This window comes from Aegilops tauschii, chromosome 7 (genome assembly GCF_002575655.3).
Source record: "Aegilops tauschii subsp. strangulata cultivar AL8/78 chromosome 7, Aet v6.0, whole genome shotgun sequence".
NCBI lineage: Eukaryota > Viridiplantae > Streptophyta > Magnoliopsida > Poales > Poaceae > Aegilops > Aegilops tauschii.
The window spans coordinates 67,174,200-67,190,678 of record NC_053041.3 but is presented as its reverse complement, the minus strand read 5'-3'; the positions used below and the strand labels follow the sequence as shown (position 1 = coordinate 67,190,678).

Below are 16,479 nucleotides of genomic sequence, written 5' to 3'. Positions count from 1 at the left end.
GGCATGCGTGAAGCGCTCAGACCTCAAGGAGGATAAAAAGGCGGAGAGGTTCAAATTGTTGATGAAGGCGACAGACAAAAAGTTCAAGCTCGAAGAGAGGAGGACCATGATCGAAGAGAGGAAAGCCGCGCTCAAGGAAAAGAAGTTGAAGATCACAACCAATGCGGATGATGCCAAGATGTTGACCTTGAATTTGGATGCTTTGGATGCCGACGCAAGAATGATCGTGCAATCCGTCCGCTACCAGATGTTGCAGTGGCAGAAAAATGAGTTGATAGCGGCGGACAATGAGGCAGAGGTGGACGGGGGCGCGGAGGTTGCCTACGCGCCGACGATGACACCTTGATCGGTGAGCAGATGGCTGGGATTGCCGGTCCGGCAGGGCATACATTTGCACGGACTGCCGAACTGATGTTCTTTTAGATCCAGGCATGTAAAAACTAAGCATACTTGCCTCCTTTTAGTTGTGATTGGGCATGCGATCCAGCGCTGGTGTGACCCGGCGCGCTGTATGGATCAGACTACATTTGAATTTTAAATTGACCTTGACTGACGGCATTGGATGGCCGGCTCTGCATCCTTGTTCGGAGGAATGCCGGAGAAAATTTGCGCGTTGCTGTCGAAGATGCCATAACAGATTTTTTTTAGCCATAATAGGGGTGTTTGCAGTAAATATATTTTTTAGTCTAAGTAGTAAGGGAGTATCTTTTTGTGAGATATTCTTTTGATGGTTTTTCGGCGGCCCACGCGGTCGGGCTCCCTCTCGCAACCAAAATAGAAACTCAGCCGCCGCCGCGGCGCCGCCCCTTTCTCTTCTTCTCCCTCCCACCCAAATCCCCCGCTCGCCACGACGAACCGCCGCCTGCGATGACGCGCCGAAGCCGGGAACGCCGCGCGGCCGCCGGCGACGGAGACCCCGCCGGCCCCCCGCATTACGCCCCCGACGAGGAGCGCCGCCTCGCCGAGGAGGTGCTCTACCTCCACTCCCTCTGGCGCAGGGGCCCGCCCGCCCCCGCCCCCGCCGGGCCTCCCGCGCCACCCGCCGGAGGCTCCCGCGCCAGCGCCGGAGGCTCCCGCCCCAACCAGCGGAAGCGCCGCAGGACCGAGCGCACCGCCGCGGAGCCCGAGGAACCCGGCGCCGACTGGCCCCTCGCGCCCTCCCCGCCCGCCTCCCCATCCCCCGCCTCCTGGCCCGACGCCGCCCCCTCCTCCCCCGCTCCCAGGCCGCCGCCGCAGCAGCAACCTTCCCCCGCCTCGCTCGCGCAGCGGGACGCCCTCCGCGCCGCCGAGGAGTTCTTCTCCGCGCGCGGCTCCTCGGGCGAGGACGGCGACGGCGAGTCCGAGGGGTCCGAGTCGGAGGACGGCGGGGACGCGGCGGCGGGGTTCTTCCTCGGGCTGTTCGAGCGGGACGCCGCGCTGCGGGGGTACTACGAGCGGTGCCACGAGGAGGGGGAGTTCCGGTGCATGGGGTGCGTGGGGAGGAAGAGGAAGGGCAGGGGCCAGGCCAGGAGGTTCCGGGACTGCAAAAGCCTCGTGCACCACGCGCGCGACGCCACGCGCTGCGGGAGGCCGCTGGCGCACCGCGCGCTCGCCGCCGCCGTCTGCCGCGTTCTCGGCTGGGACGTCAAGCGGCTGCCCAGCATCGTCATCGACCCCTGCGGCACGCTCGGCCAGGCGCTGCTCGCCAGGGAGGGGGCGAGTGCCGCCGCTTCCACCGCCCAGGAGGCAAAGGTTCTCAGCCCATTCGTTGCCGCAGGTCGCTCACTGATGAGACTTTGTGCTGTAACTTAATTTGATTTAATTGTTGATTGCAGGAGAATGTTGATAGTGTGGACAATGATGGCATGGATGCAGTGAAGGTGTGCGCCTTGTTACGTTAAAATGGTGGTTATTGATGGTTGGCGAGATTGCTAGTCAGTTAATCTGGTTTCGTTATTGATTTCAGGAGGATGTTGGTTTGGACAAGAACGGCTCCTTGAATGATGACAGGAAGGTAACGCTGGCGTGCAAAGTTGATCACTGACGAGATCACGAGACTACTGGTTGTTATTCTGATTTAGTTGTTGATTGCAGGAGGATGTTGATAGTAGAATGAATGAGGCCGCATTAAGTGATGGGGATGGAGCAAAGGTCTGCAACATACAACATAAATGATTACTGATCGATCATGAGATTGTTGCTTGGTTATGTTCTGATTTGGTTGTGACTTTCAGGACGGTGTTGATACAGGGAAGATTGGCTCTCCAAGTAATGACAATGATGGAGAGGTTCATGGGCAAGACAATGATACAAGAACTGTTGAAAAGGTCTGTATCAGTGATAATTAGCCATATATAAAGGTTAAAACTCCAATATGATGTACAGCAGTATTTTTATGATTTTGGTTGTTCAGTATTTTCTTATAACATGCGGTTTAATGCTTTCTTACACAATCTGACATAACTGTTGTTTGGCATGCAGGAAGGTGCTATTGGCAATAAACAGGAGCATCCTAAGAGTGCAGATGCTATGGGGGGCACTTGTGATGTCAGACCAGAAAACAATTCATCAAAGGTGCGTCTCTAACCTTCACATTTGCTTAACGTGATTGTTTTCTTCTGCTTATTGTAATTTTGGCATGCAGGAAGAAGCTGCTACAGAGAATAAGGAGGAGCATACTGACGGTGTTGTTGACTCCGGAGATGATATTGGTAACTTGGGAGACAATTTAGTGGACTCATCAAAGGTATTGTCTCTCTCTTAACTCGTCGCATACCAGCATGCTTGAAATCAATCTGTTTTAAACTTGATGTATTGTGTGCAATCACTACCTTAGGTGTACTCGTGCACTCATGACATCTGGACATCACGAAAGGAGATTCTAGATTGACAAGCCACTCACTGAACGTGTTATCGTCCACCTGCCCATCCTACCCTCGCCAGTTTACAGCCCTCTCATCCAACCAAAAACCTTAACCCATGACTGAGCAGGGCCAACGATGAACGGGCATAATGCCACAACAATAACGACGGCCCATTTCTGCCTGCCAACTCAAAGCCTTGTCCGCAACTGTCTTTGGCCATCCAACCTCCGCTCCCATGTCTCCTGCCTCCCTAACAAACCTCTGACCCTCTCGCAGCCTGATCTGGTCACATGGCTCGTGCCACCGATGGGGCCATCATCATGGGTAGTTGGGTACTCCCACCGACTTCACAGCTTGCACAATGTTGTCAGATCTGCTGCATCTGCATTTTAAGGATTACACGCAATCCCACGATTCATTTTGGCATTACCCGACCTCATGTATATCTTTCTTATGCATTTTTGGGACATTATATTGCCAAGACACTGTTTAGATAATGGAAGCAAACACTGTTCCGGCCTCCTTCAAAAGATACACATGTTTGGTGCATTATTTTATATTTTTCTGTTTTGCATTTTTGTACTGGTTTGTAATTGTATATTTTGTTGAAAAAGTAGTATGTCAAACAATATATTTGTGGGTTGCATTGGCGTACATAGATATTTTTCTAATGCAGTTTTGTGATAGGCAAACATATTTGTCATACATTTTTTTTCATTCAACTTATAAAATTGGATGTGAGGAAGTGAGTCTCAGCCAAATTTGTGGAGGGTTGACGTGAAGATATACTAAGTGGCATGATATTTGATGTCCACCAGTCCTGATTTGGATTCTCGACCACACGTTCTTATCGAACTATCCAGATCTCTTTTTTTAGCATGATATCCAGATCTCATTAGTGCTGGAGTCCACCAGAAATGGTAATTGAAGAACAATATACTCCTTCGCACATGCATTTCAAAACTCAATTTTGACCATTAATTTGACTAAACCAGACGTGGGTTATGTTCCACAAAAATTGTTTTATCGGATTCGTGTTTGTACAAAGTTTCCAATGGTATAATTCTTTGACATAGGAGTACAAGACATTGTTAATCAAATTTGTGGTCAAAGTTAAATCATGCAAAACAAGGACACCATGTAAAAGGGGGCAGAGGGAGTATGCCTTTTCTTTACATGCATTTGGCCAAAATCAATTGAAATGTGCGCTGTGATGGTAAACTATTGTGATGGTGTAGATTTTCTGTTCCAGATGAAGATTAGGTAAAATAATACTCCGTCCCGAATTACATGTCTTAGATTTGTCTAGATATGGATGTGACACGTCTTAGTGTTAGATTCATCTGTATCTGACAAATCTAAGACAAGTAATTTGGGACGGAGGTAATAGGAAGGTAGACTTAAAAGGTTCTGAAGAGAAACTGCTCGGCTGACCAGCTAGCTATCTTACGAACGAACAATAGAAGTTTCTGAAGAGAAGTCCTGGATGTATATAATTGGATGAAGTATGTATGAAACTCCAAAATTTGAAGGATCAAATATCATCCCACAATGTACATCCAGTAATTTATTTGACTCCTTTGAGGGAGTGTTTGTGTGTGTGTGTGTGTGTAGAGTCTGCAGATGTGAACCGAGATCATCCGAACATTCTCCTAGCTGGCTGTTGTGATGGCACCCACATACTTTTCGATGACATCAGTATTTGGCTACTTGCTGATGCTAACTTCATTTTATCTGGAATGCAGAGTTGAAAGTTGAGATTGTGCTGTGTACACATGAACTGAAGGAGCACATCCTGGCATCTATCCAATCCGACCATGTGGAGAACGCAGGCGACCATTTCGTATTCTGTTTCGTGAATTCTACCCGAGCATTTCTCTATTTTGCATTTGTGTAGTTAATCAACTGTTCTTCTTTGGCCTAACTGAGCATATATAGCTCGTTCTCCCACTGGAGCACTCTCATGTTAAGAGAGAAGTTTCTGTTGTGGCCAGTTAGATTCAGTAGCAATTTCTTGAAATGAATGAAGCGATGTGGTCCTTCTTTTCCTCCAAATCAAAAGGTTTTTGAGCGTTGTTGTGATCTTGCTTTCGACAAAATATCGGTGGAGTAAAGAATCCCTTCTCCAACCGTGAGTCTCTTGAGCAATTTTTCAATCAAGGAATTTCAAACACCCTACTCGGAAGCCTTAGTCAAACTTACGCAAGTATGACAATTTATATATAGAAAAATACTTGTCCTTAAAAGACACCAATTGCCAAGATTTGAAGGGAGTCAACAGATGCCCTTCGTCGGTGCAGGATCGAATGTCGTCGAGGTAGCAAGAGCCCGGGGAGACCTTATTCCAACATGCCCTGGCCACTACCACTTTATCATGTCGCCATAGAAACAAAACCTAAGGAAAAGGAAACAAGATGTGTGTGTCCCCACTCTTGCCGTTGATGAGGCCGCCGATCGAGGAAGAGAAGGGGTACCGAGGCAGCAACATGTAGAAAACTCTACAAGGCCTTTTCTTCACCGACGAGGACTCCGCCAAGGCGACCCGTTGTTTCTGCTCGTATGGAAGTTCTTAATGCCATCTTGAAGAAGGCGGAAGCGGATGGAGTGCTATCTCCACTGCTTTGCAGGGGTGTCCGGTTCCGCACCTCCATGTATGCTCACGACGTCGTCATCTTCCTCGAGCCATGGCCCAGGGACCTCACCTTCATGCGCGATGCCCTTGATGTCTTTGGTAGCGCCTCGGGGCTTCACACCAACTTCCACAAATGTTCTCTGTCCCCGATCCATTAGACGGAGGAGCACCTCACCATTACCGCCAAGCACTTCCCCTGCGCCATCTCGTGTTTCCCCTGCACACACCTTGGGTTGCCGCTGTCATACAAGCAACGTCTCCCCAGGGCTTGCTTGCAGCCCATTGTGGACACAGTTCGTCGACGCTTACAACCATGGATTGCCGGGATGATCACGATGGTGGGGCGCCTTGTGTTTATCAAATCGGTGCTCATGTCCATCCTGGTATACCACGCCATCACCATTCAGGACATCGAGAGGCGGATCCAAGATTTCTTTTGTAACGGCAGAAAAGTAGCATGCATCGCGAGGAACTGAGGAACAAGGGCAAAGCATGATTAGAGAGAAAAACATAAAGCTTGTAAAATATCCCCTCTGTAAAGAAATATAAGAGCGTTTAGATCACGACTTTAGTAATCTAAACGCTCTTATATTTCTTTACGGAGGGAGTACTTGTAATTATGCAATGTGTCTCCATGAGACAGGATTGTGTCAACCACAAATATAGCCCTGCTCGAATCCTGGTTTAACCTACTCACTCGTTAATGCAGTGCTTACTGATTGGTATGTGAAAAAAGGGAAGAAGAAAAAAAAAGACATGGTGGCATCCTTAGCAATAGTGTATCGTGTGTGAGTGCTCGAAATTTAGTTTTGGGGTGTGCACACGTTCATGCGTGATAGTGTCATGTCTGCACACCTAAATGATACTGTACATACATAGATTTAGTGTTATGAGTTGGTTTAGCAACCCTAGCAAGGTTCCGCTTACAGGCTGAGTTTCTTAATGCTTTCACTCTAGTTTGAAGTGAAAAGAAGAGGAAATTAAAATGGTGTGATGACTAACACAGTTGTGCCAATAGTCGCCCACGAAGTAGGTCCAGGTGTCCTGCAGGGAAACAAAAAGAGGTTAATCCGTCGGATGGTGCTTGGAAATGGCATCGTCAACGACAGAGAAGAAACAAGAAATCACGAATCAAAAGTTTTGTGGAGGAAGTGCAGATCAAAAGAGAAAATTGCGAATCCGGATGGTGTCTCGAATAGCAGCTTGCATGCCCCAGAAATCTTCTTTTTATTTATTGCTGGTAAATGAATGAAGAAAAACACAAATCAAGCAAACGTAAGTAAGTAAGCTGTGGATCTGGGACTTTGGATATAATAAATCCAACTTTAGAAAGGTAGGTGAATAAACAAAGATCTGCCGGCCCTAGCTAGCAAACGCATCGGAATGCAAATCGGGCCCTCGCCGGTCCGCCTCACAACCGAATCCGCATGTACAACGAGGCAAAGGCTCGGATCTACAGTAGGTTTCATTGCTTGCCCTAACGATTCCAGCTTTGCTCCGGCACAGCGTTGGAGAGAGAGACGCGGGGCGCGGGGGTAGAGGAGATAGTTGAGGCGACTTACGAAAGTTGGTGACGGGCGGAAAAATAGGAGAAGCCATGGTGGTCGTGAGCATCTGCAGGCAGAACGAACGATGTGCGGCGGGGTGGGGAATCCAATCGAGTTATATTAGGGAGGGAAATTGGTATTTGGTAATTGGAGCGGAGGGCTAAACCTTCCCTTCTCTCGCGAGGAGTCCCAGAGAAGGAACGCTCGATCGAATTTTTTTCCTTTCCTTTTTCTTTTTCTATTTTCTGTTTGTTTGTTTCTTCCCTCTATTTTTCCTTTATTTTTGTGAGATTTGGCTAGAACTCTTCCTCGTACTCCCACGCGTTACGTGCCCATTCACCATTTTATTCTCAACTATTCTGATTATTCTAGCAAACAAGGGCCGTTGAAGGTAAGATGAAGGGTCTTCGACATAAGGGCGGATTAGTAATACTCTAGAAGGTAGACAAACGATGGGTTTGACCAAGGCAAAAACTATCCAAATGCCTCTAACTCCTTATGTGCTTCGTAGGTGCTGTTTCTTTCTAGGGCTTCCAACACAACAGAATTGCTTCTAATCTTTTGCGTTATCTTTTGTCATGGAAGTAGCTATGTGCTGCTTCAGTGTGTAGTTAAGTTGTGCATTATGGCTTAAATAAGAATCTCAGAAAAAAATTGTAGCACATTGGCATCGACATGTACCGCATTGTTTTTCCGTGTCATTCTTCTGAAGAATCTGAAGTTTCTGAATCTCGCTTGTGGTGGCGACGCTAACGGTCGTCGAGAGGTTCGTGGACTGCATGGTGTCGTGGCTGCCGATGGATTCCTTCGTCCGCTGGTGGTGAGGCACGAGCACGACATCGATCGAGGCCTGCTGTAGCTGAGGGTCAGGGCAAGGGACGTGACGGCGTCACAACTCAAGGCGGCGGCCGCCGTCGGACAGGTGTGGCTCGCGAGGCTGCTCGGTGTGTTTCGTCGCAGCTGCAGGCCACGTGATCAGGCCGGGCAGGCTTCGCACATTGACTAGGCACACAACACTATGTGATAGGAATTATACATGAGTTGCCGCTAGCTACAATGAGAAATTGTGTGATGGAATGGAATTGCTTCATTTTATTTTTTTAATTCCTCACAAGTTAATAGTAGCGTGGGGAGGAAACTGGGCGCTACTAGTATATAGGATACTAGTAGCGTTTGTAGTTTACCAATGCTACTACTATTTCATTACTGGTAGCGCGTGTACGTAATAGCAGTAGCGTGGGTGGAACACGCTACTAGTAACTTTTTTAGCTGTAGCGTGGGGTAAAAAACGCGCTACTGCTAAAATTTAGCTGTAGCGCCGTAGCAGTAGCGCGGGTGTACGCGCTACTGGTATGCAAAAAACCTACGCTACTGGTAGTGTTTTTTCTAGTAGTGACCACTTGGGCCTCGCCAACGCCTCAGACGGCGAGTCGCTTTCGGCCGCAATCCTGTGCTGCTCTCTCTGCAAAAGGAACAAGAATCGTTTACAAATATGACTAAACATGCAGTCGAATTGACTAGAAGCTAAAATTACCAGCAGTCTCATGAACTCCGTCGTGACCACGTCCGTCTCGAAAACCTTCTTCACTAGGTCCCAACGTACCGGGCCCTGAGGACGTCACGCTCCTGCGGGACGGTGAACTCCGCCAAGGGGTTCCGCCAAGGGGTCTGGGATGCCCAGACTTTCGCGTTCCGCGTCCTCCTTGGCCCATATGGACCTCTTCCCCGCGTAACCACGGCTTCCTTGTGGTGACACCCCATGTTCCTCTCTTGAAGCCCCTTCATGTACTTCGACTTTTTTTTGGCAGCTTCGGCGATGCAAGCCGCCTTGAATATTTCAAACCGCGCTTCCGTAATTGTCTAATTATCCTTTACAATCTCGGAGTAGGGTTCCTTTTTGTCGATGATCCTTGCTTTCACCCTTACTTTCCAGGCGGCCAACACGTCGCTAAACTTGCTCATGGCGCGTTTGTTTGTCTTCTTCATTGCCGGGTCTTTATTTGGATCAGTATATTTCTTTTCTTCCCGGTCTGAAAACAAGAATACCTAGTGCAGCTTCGTTAGGAGGAAGTGCTTCATATTTTCTATCTTCTTTAGTTTCTCATCGTTGATGGTGGCGGTTGTCCGTACGATGCAGCCTATTTAATTGCTGTAACACGCTCGCGCTTCCGCAGGCGCTTTTGGCTCAAAATTGCCGTCGTCCACCTCCGTGACCACCAGTCTAGTAGTGATGAGCTGGTTTGGGCGTAGACATCTCCTCTTCGGTTTCGGTTCTATACCGGCTTCGCCAGTCTCGGTGTCGGGCTAGGTCTCATGCTCAAGTCATGCCAAAATTCATGAAAAATTTCGGCATGACCTTTGCTAAAAAGTGGACAAATCGAGCACCTGAAATTTGCCGGAACGGAAATGAATCAACATTCCGACAAAACATAGCCCACTCGGCTTCATTCCCTGGAAACAAATAAAGGCCACTTGGGCACAATCGAACCACTTCAATGTTGCATATAACGGGACCACTTAAGAACATGTACATGAGCAACTACAACAGTAGATAAACATGAGCAAACACTATTGAGGAATTTGCATATAACATGACCACTTCAAATTTAAATCTTCTAGTGTTTGACACATCAAGAAAATCTACACAAATCTCATGCTCTCTCAAACTCAATTCAAAAACCAAATATAGATGGATGAACCCTAGAAACCTAAAATCTTTACATATTTATGTCCTAAATTGTTGTCCTAATAAAAATTATGTTCTAATATAAATTTTGAACCATAGAAATCAATTTCTGTCCTAAATTTCAAATTATGAACCCTAGAACTCAATTCAAATTATGTCCTAAATTTCTGTCCTAATAAAAAATCAGTAAAAATTAAGAACCTACTAGACTTGCATCACTAATAGAAATTTATATTTTTATACTAACTTTTTTCTCTAAACTAAACCCTACTTCCCTAATTAGCATTAAACCCTACTGCCCTAACATTTCTAGTTAAACCTACTGCCCTAACCGTACCCTACTACCCTAGTACTTAAGCATCTACAAGTTTGTCCTAAAAATTGTATTTAGTCAACTATTTAAGCATATACAATTTTTTCCTAAAAATTATATTTAGTTAACTACTTAAGAATATACAAATTTTCCCCTAAAATTTATATTTAGTTAACTACATTGGGTGCACAACAACTATACAACTACTTAAGCATCTACAAGTACTAGCTAATTTGATGAACCCTAACTAATTAGATGAACCCTAAAATTTGATGAACCCTAGGAACCCTAGCTAGGCAGAGGTAGGGGAGGAGGAGGAGGACGTGTCCGTAGGCGTGCTTACCTCGGGCGCCGGCGGAGTTAGGGAGCAGGAGGAGGCAGAGCGGCCGAGGGAGGGGGCGCGCAGCGAGGGCGGGGTCGGGGCTCAGGCGCGCGGCGATGGGCAACAGGCGGCCACGGACGGCAGCAGACGGCGTGCGGAGGGCGACGACGTGCGGAAGGCGACGGCGGCGACGACATCAGAGGTGAGTGGGGATTTGGGGGAAGTGGCGGGGGGGGGGGGGGGGGGGGGGGAACCGCGCGGGCCGGTTAAGTCAAACATAGCAGTAGCGCTTGTGCGGAAAAGCGCTATAGCTAATTTAGCTATAGCTCTTTCTACCAAAACACGCTACGGCTATAGGAAGTAGTTATTTATTTTCCTTTTTCTTTTCTTTTTATCTAAGGAATGTAGCTATAGCGCGGGCCTATGAAACGCGCTACTGCTATAGTAACTACAACGCTTTGCGGCAACAAGCGCTACTGCTATGCATTTCTCCTTTATTTTTATTTTTATTTTTCTTTTTATTTATCTTTATATTTTGTTTTTTCATTTCTCCTTTTTCTACTTCTTTCATATTCATTTACTTTTCTACTTCTTTTCCATTTTATTTTCTTCTTTTAGCAGTAGCGCTCTATACAGGAAACACGCTACTAGAAGGAACTTAGCGGTAGCGTGCTTTTTGCAGCCGCACTACTACTATTCCTAGCCTACCGACAACAGTGTGAGAATTATAGTAGTAGCGTTTTTTTTCTCGCAGATGCGCTACTGCTACAACTATAGTTGTAGCGGGCTTTTCTGACGCGCGCTACTACTAAGTAGCAGTAGCGCTCTGTTCTAACCAGCCCTACTGCTATACCTCTGTGTATAAGGATTTTCCTAGTAGTGAGAGGAAAGAAAAATAAGCTAGCTGATGAGTAACCATGCCAACATTAGCAACATCCAGTACAAAATAATTAATACACAGAGAGAGATGAAATAGACAAGTGAGATGCAAATTAATTAATAGTACATGTGAATCAGATTAGAACATGTTTTAGTAGAAGTGACAAGGGAGAATAGACCGCGGAAGACGGCACCATTGCATGACCATGTCAGCATCTTTGCCGCAGTGATCTTCTCCTCGGATATATGGAAAATTCGAAACTATCTTATGTGTGATGATATCGATAACCACCACCGAAACATCATCAATCTCGTTCTTCTTCCTCGGCTCGGAGACGAGGAAGTGCACAAGATGCGGCTTGTCCATACTCACAAGAGGGAATGTGGTCATGGCGTGGTCGGGCATAAGCCACTTCTGACGGGCGTTAAGATACCATAGATCTTCAGAATCAATGAGCGCATCCCTGTGCCACCTGTGATCTGTTGTGCAGAAAGTATGGCATGCGATTTTGTAAAAAGAACTGACTCTGATCTGTCCACAGCAGACACCGACCCTACGGACCACGTCGACGAACTTAAGCTGCTCGTTGCCCCTTGCGCCGGTGACACACAGGCTGCGGTACTACTCGAGTAATTGGTCGGTTCGTGATAAAGTCTTGGGACGGTTGTCGACGGGCAGTCGGATGTATGAGATGCTGCTGCTGCTTTCTGCTATTATTCCTGCTAGAGGAGGTGGTGTATACCGGAGGATGCCTCCTTGGTGGTAATCAAACCAGCATATGGATTTGCCAAATGTGACAGCACCATCGGCTGACCAACCCTTGAGGTCAAAGAATTCCTCCTCGGCATGCTGGATCGACAGCTCCAGAACCTCCCACTCGCCCTCAGCAACGCCATCATCATCGTCATCTTGAGTGTTGGTGTTGGATTTGGAAGAAGAAGAGGGCAGACGGGAGCAGAACACACATAGCTCAGCTCCCATCTTGGGGGCGCTGCCCGGAATATGCACAAACTTGGCCAGCTGCACCACCGCAAACTCGTCTTCGTCGCCACCGCCGTCACCAGAAAGTGAAACCAGACCGATCGTGTTCTCATGAAACCAGCGCTCCATGGTCACCTCCGACTCCCCGTAAGGTAGCACTATGGGTTGGGTGCACGCCGGGAGCCGCCTGAGCCGCGAATTGTCCCCGGCGGAGGTGGCGGCTTTGAAGACGAAGTAGTCCTGCAGGTAATCATTCTCGCCAGGCCCTGTGGGGGAGGTGATCCTGAGTAGGAGGAAACCTCGGCGGGCCGTCACGAGCTCGGCTGCCCTGCCATTACCATCCTGCTCCTCCGGCGGACTGAGCGGCCACTGCACGTAGAGGCGGGAGAGCATGGGCGGGGCGGCGGGGAGCAGGGCGACGTTGAAGATTTTCCCAGCGGAGGTGAGGGACTGAGCTCTCATGTGCGTGGCCTCGGCGTCCGGGAAAAGCTCGTCGTCGTCCCTGCGGAACACGAAGCGATCTAGCATCACCCACGACATGTCCGCAGCCGGACCGTCATCGTGGTTGCCACCGCCGCTTGCAGATCGATACATGACCATGGATCCACGCATAAGAATTCTCGGCGTATTAGGGTCGTGAGACGGAGGTCTATTCAGATATATTGAACCTCCCTTGATTTGGAGCCTTGGAGGCTGTGGGAAGTGGTATCTGCCTCGTGTATATATGCGCACAAAGCTGCCGACCCATGGATCACCTAGTATATATGCTTCAAGTCCAAATCGGACACAGCTTATTACACCTTGCCTAAACACACGCGAACTAGTACTCCTGGATTAGTCTAGGACACGAACTACTACTAGCACACGACATGCAAGCCTATTCCAATGGGAAACGTTTTACGCCAGCGCGCCGGCCGAAACTTCGGCCGGTCGCATCGCGCTTGTCTATCGCATGCAATCCAACAGCCCGCGTTGATCACATGCAAGTTTAATCAATCACCCATTCAACCTCCTCAGCCTACGTGCGCCTGGGCCCGCCACAGCCCCTTCCCATTTCCTTTTTTCTCTGGTTATCTTCTTCCTCTCGCTCCTTCCTTCTTCTCTTTCCTACAGACAAGCATGGGAAACAACCATTGCTACTACACGGCGGTCTCTACCACATGGCGAGATGCTGCAACCGGTACGCAGCGGAGCTGGAACCGCACACCCGCAGAGTTGCAACCGTGAGCCGAAGAAGTACTGCCCTTTTGCTGGGACCGGCACCGTATTTTTGCTACAACCGGTGTCGCATTTTGCTACAACCAACCAATTTTTTTGCTGGAACCAACTATTGAAACTTCGTTGTTGTTTTTTGTTTTTGCTGGAACCGTCGTTTGATTTTGCTACTACCTACCACTTCATTTGCTACTACCGGCGACGGCTTTTTTCTTTGCTAAATCATTCATGAAAGATTATGCAACCCGACGGCGTGCGACAATGTTTATTTATGCTACAAACGACACAACTTTTTGCTACCACCGGCAACGATTTTTGTTACCACCATACGCAGATGTGATTAGCACCATCTTTTTTATTTTTTGCTACAACTGCGTCATTCTGTTTTGCTGCAACCGGCAACCAGAAAGCTACAATCACTCAGAGTTTTGGCTACGATGGCGACCGAGTGGCGGCACCGGCGACTTTCTTTTGCTCGAACTGTAATGTTTTTTTGCTACAATCGGCTGACTTTTTTCCTACAACCGGCAACCAGAGGGGTAGTACAGGTTTTTTGCGAGCTCGTTGTCAGAGGTGCTGCGGCCGCTGGCCATGGCCGCCGGAGCCGTGGCCGCCACGACTAGAGCTGCGACCATGGGGAAAGGCTACGGCATGCGTGGAGCCGGTGAGAAATACAGTAGACGACGACGGCGAACTGCGGCGACCAGCGGCAACCGGCGGCGAGGGCGACGACCGGCAGCGGGGGCAGCAGTAGAGGAGGAGAAGACGCAGGAGAGGAGGAAGCAGCGTTGGGCAGTGCTTCAAGGCCTCACATCCATGGCGGCGCGATGGGGCTATTTTCTCATAGAAGAAGACGCTGGAGAGGGGGAAGGAAATCGTGCGGCTGCAAACGAACAGATCCTACGCTGCTGGTGTGACCGGCCGAAAGTTTTGGGCCGGTGCGCCGGCGCAGAGTACTCGCCTATTCCAATACGTACTCCACGTCTCCACCACGTAGTAGAGCTGATCCCTTTGTTGTTGGAATATTAGGCAAGTTCATGATTAATTCCAGTAAATAATTCATGACTAGAAGAGATACTAGCATGCAAAAATCTAGCAAACTAGAAGAACAACAAGACATGCATAACAACAGCAAACACGTAACAATAGCTGTAGAGACAGACATGAACAGAGGATGTTGGACGTACTGATCGTTAGCTATTATGAGTGCGACGGTGTTGATGACGATGTTGGCGACGATCTGCTGCTGACGGCGATGAATACGACGATGAGTAGCACCGCCCGACTTGGACTGAAGACGACCCGTGATGACGAATTTGAGCAGTCGCGCACAGCGCTTCCCAAAAACCTAATTCGTCCTCTCCCAGTGCAGGATCGCAAAGACGAACGGTTCCGGAGACCTGCTCTCCCACGCGCCGATGCACGCCGGCGTTAGGGATGGAGTAGACTATGACGGCGGCGCAAGTTGTGAGATGAGGCAAAACCCTAGGTGATTTTCGGTGTGTCTCTGGCCGCAGCCGGTAGCTGTATATATATTAGGACCAGAGGCGGTATTGTGTCGCGATCACAATCCCAAACCGACTCGGTTTCTAATTCGTATACTTACCGGACAAGAAATCAAAAACTTGTCTGCCAAGACATAAAAATAAAACGGCAAAAGGAAGCTGCGCTCCTGCAAGGAGACGGACCGGATTTCGGCGGACCATTCACGCGCATGTCGCATGTACGCGCCGCCTCGCCTCGCCACGCCACGCCACGCCACGCCACGCCACGCCCCGGCCCGGCGAGGCGAGCGAGCGCGCGCGTGTGGTTTTCCCTTTTCTCTTCTCACACACCACTTAGAGTGGTGGAGAGAACCCACTATATAAAGAGTCCCAACTCTTCTTCAACTTCCGTGGTGGGACTAAACTTAGCACCACCACTTGCCATTTTACACATGGGCTTTGAGATTTCAGAAATTGCTATGGGCCTAGCCCATTAATTCTAACAATCCCCCACCAGATCTCAAATACCCATTTAGAGATTTGCCTTCTCTCACCACTTGTTTAATATACCAGTGTTTCAGCAGAGACTGTTAAGTTGAATTTCTGCCTAGAACTTTAAGCTACATCCATTCACAACTTGACAATGGACTATGCCTTGAATTGCTAGTTTTGTGTGAACAGGTTTCACTCAAAGTCTTAACCAGTACCTGACCGCCAGTAGGCTACCCCGCGGTTTGGAGCTTATACGTCATACTCGCTGGTCTCTTCGTGAGCTTACTAGAGATCACCCAAATCTCATAGACTGCGACGTTTACAGTCAGAACTCATATAGGTGTGTTCTTTCAAGACTGCTCTGTAGGACAGCATCTTTGCTAATTATAGCCCATAGAACCACGTTAAGGCATGTTACCAACCTGCCTTACAGATCTGAGCCTTACAGCTCTGAGAGTTTTGCATCTTCACTTGGAGACGATCATTAGTTATTACTCTCCTCAGTTAACCAATAGCTTGTTCTTCCCAGATCCTAATTCACGGGATCTCCGATCACAAAGGTTGGGTTACTACTATGGTGTAACATCTATGGGTCTCATACCCATCTCCCTCGATGCAATATCTATCACATTTCGTGATAGTCCCTTTGTAAAGGGATCTGCCAGGTTTTTGTCTGTTTGTATATACGTAACAGTTATTACTCCGGAGTTTCTCAACTTCCTGACAGACTTCAAACGTCTCTTCACGTGTCTTGATGACTTTGCATTATCTTTAGAATTGTTCACTTTAGCGATAACCGTTTGGTTATCACAATTCATAAGAATAGCCGGTACAGGTTTTTCAACAACTGGCAAGTCCATCAAGAGCTCACGCAGCCATTCTGCCTCAACAGTAGCTGTGTCCAAAGCAGTTAATTCTGCTTCCATAGTTGACCTCGTCAATATGGTTTGCTTGCAAGACCTCCATGACACTGCGCCACCACCATGAGTAAATACATACCCACTTGTTGCGTAAAGTACATCAACATCGGAGATCCAATTTGAATCACTATATCCTTCTAGCACAGCAGGATGCCCTGAATAAG

The 16,479-nt window shown here is 48.3% G+C and overlaps 1 protein-coding gene across 1 annotated transcript; it reads left to right on the top strand.

Moving 5' to 3' along the window:
* Positions 1–765: 765 nt before the first annotated feature.
* On the top strand, positions 766–4,926 carry LOC109745868 (uncharacterized). Its single transcript, XM_020304986.4, has 8 exons — positions 766–1,731; positions 1,815–1,859; positions 1,946–1,993; positions 2,074–2,130; positions 2,214–2,306; positions 2,461–2,553; positions 2,624–2,725; positions 4,589–4,926. The coding sequence occupies exons 1-8, from the start codon at positions 868–870 to the stop codon at positions 4,592–4,594; spliced, it is 1,308 nt and encodes a 435-aa protein (XP_020160575.1). The 5' UTR covers positions 766–867; the 3' UTR covers positions 4,595–4,926.
* The last annotated feature ends 11,553 nt before the right edge of the window (positions 4,927–16,479 follow it).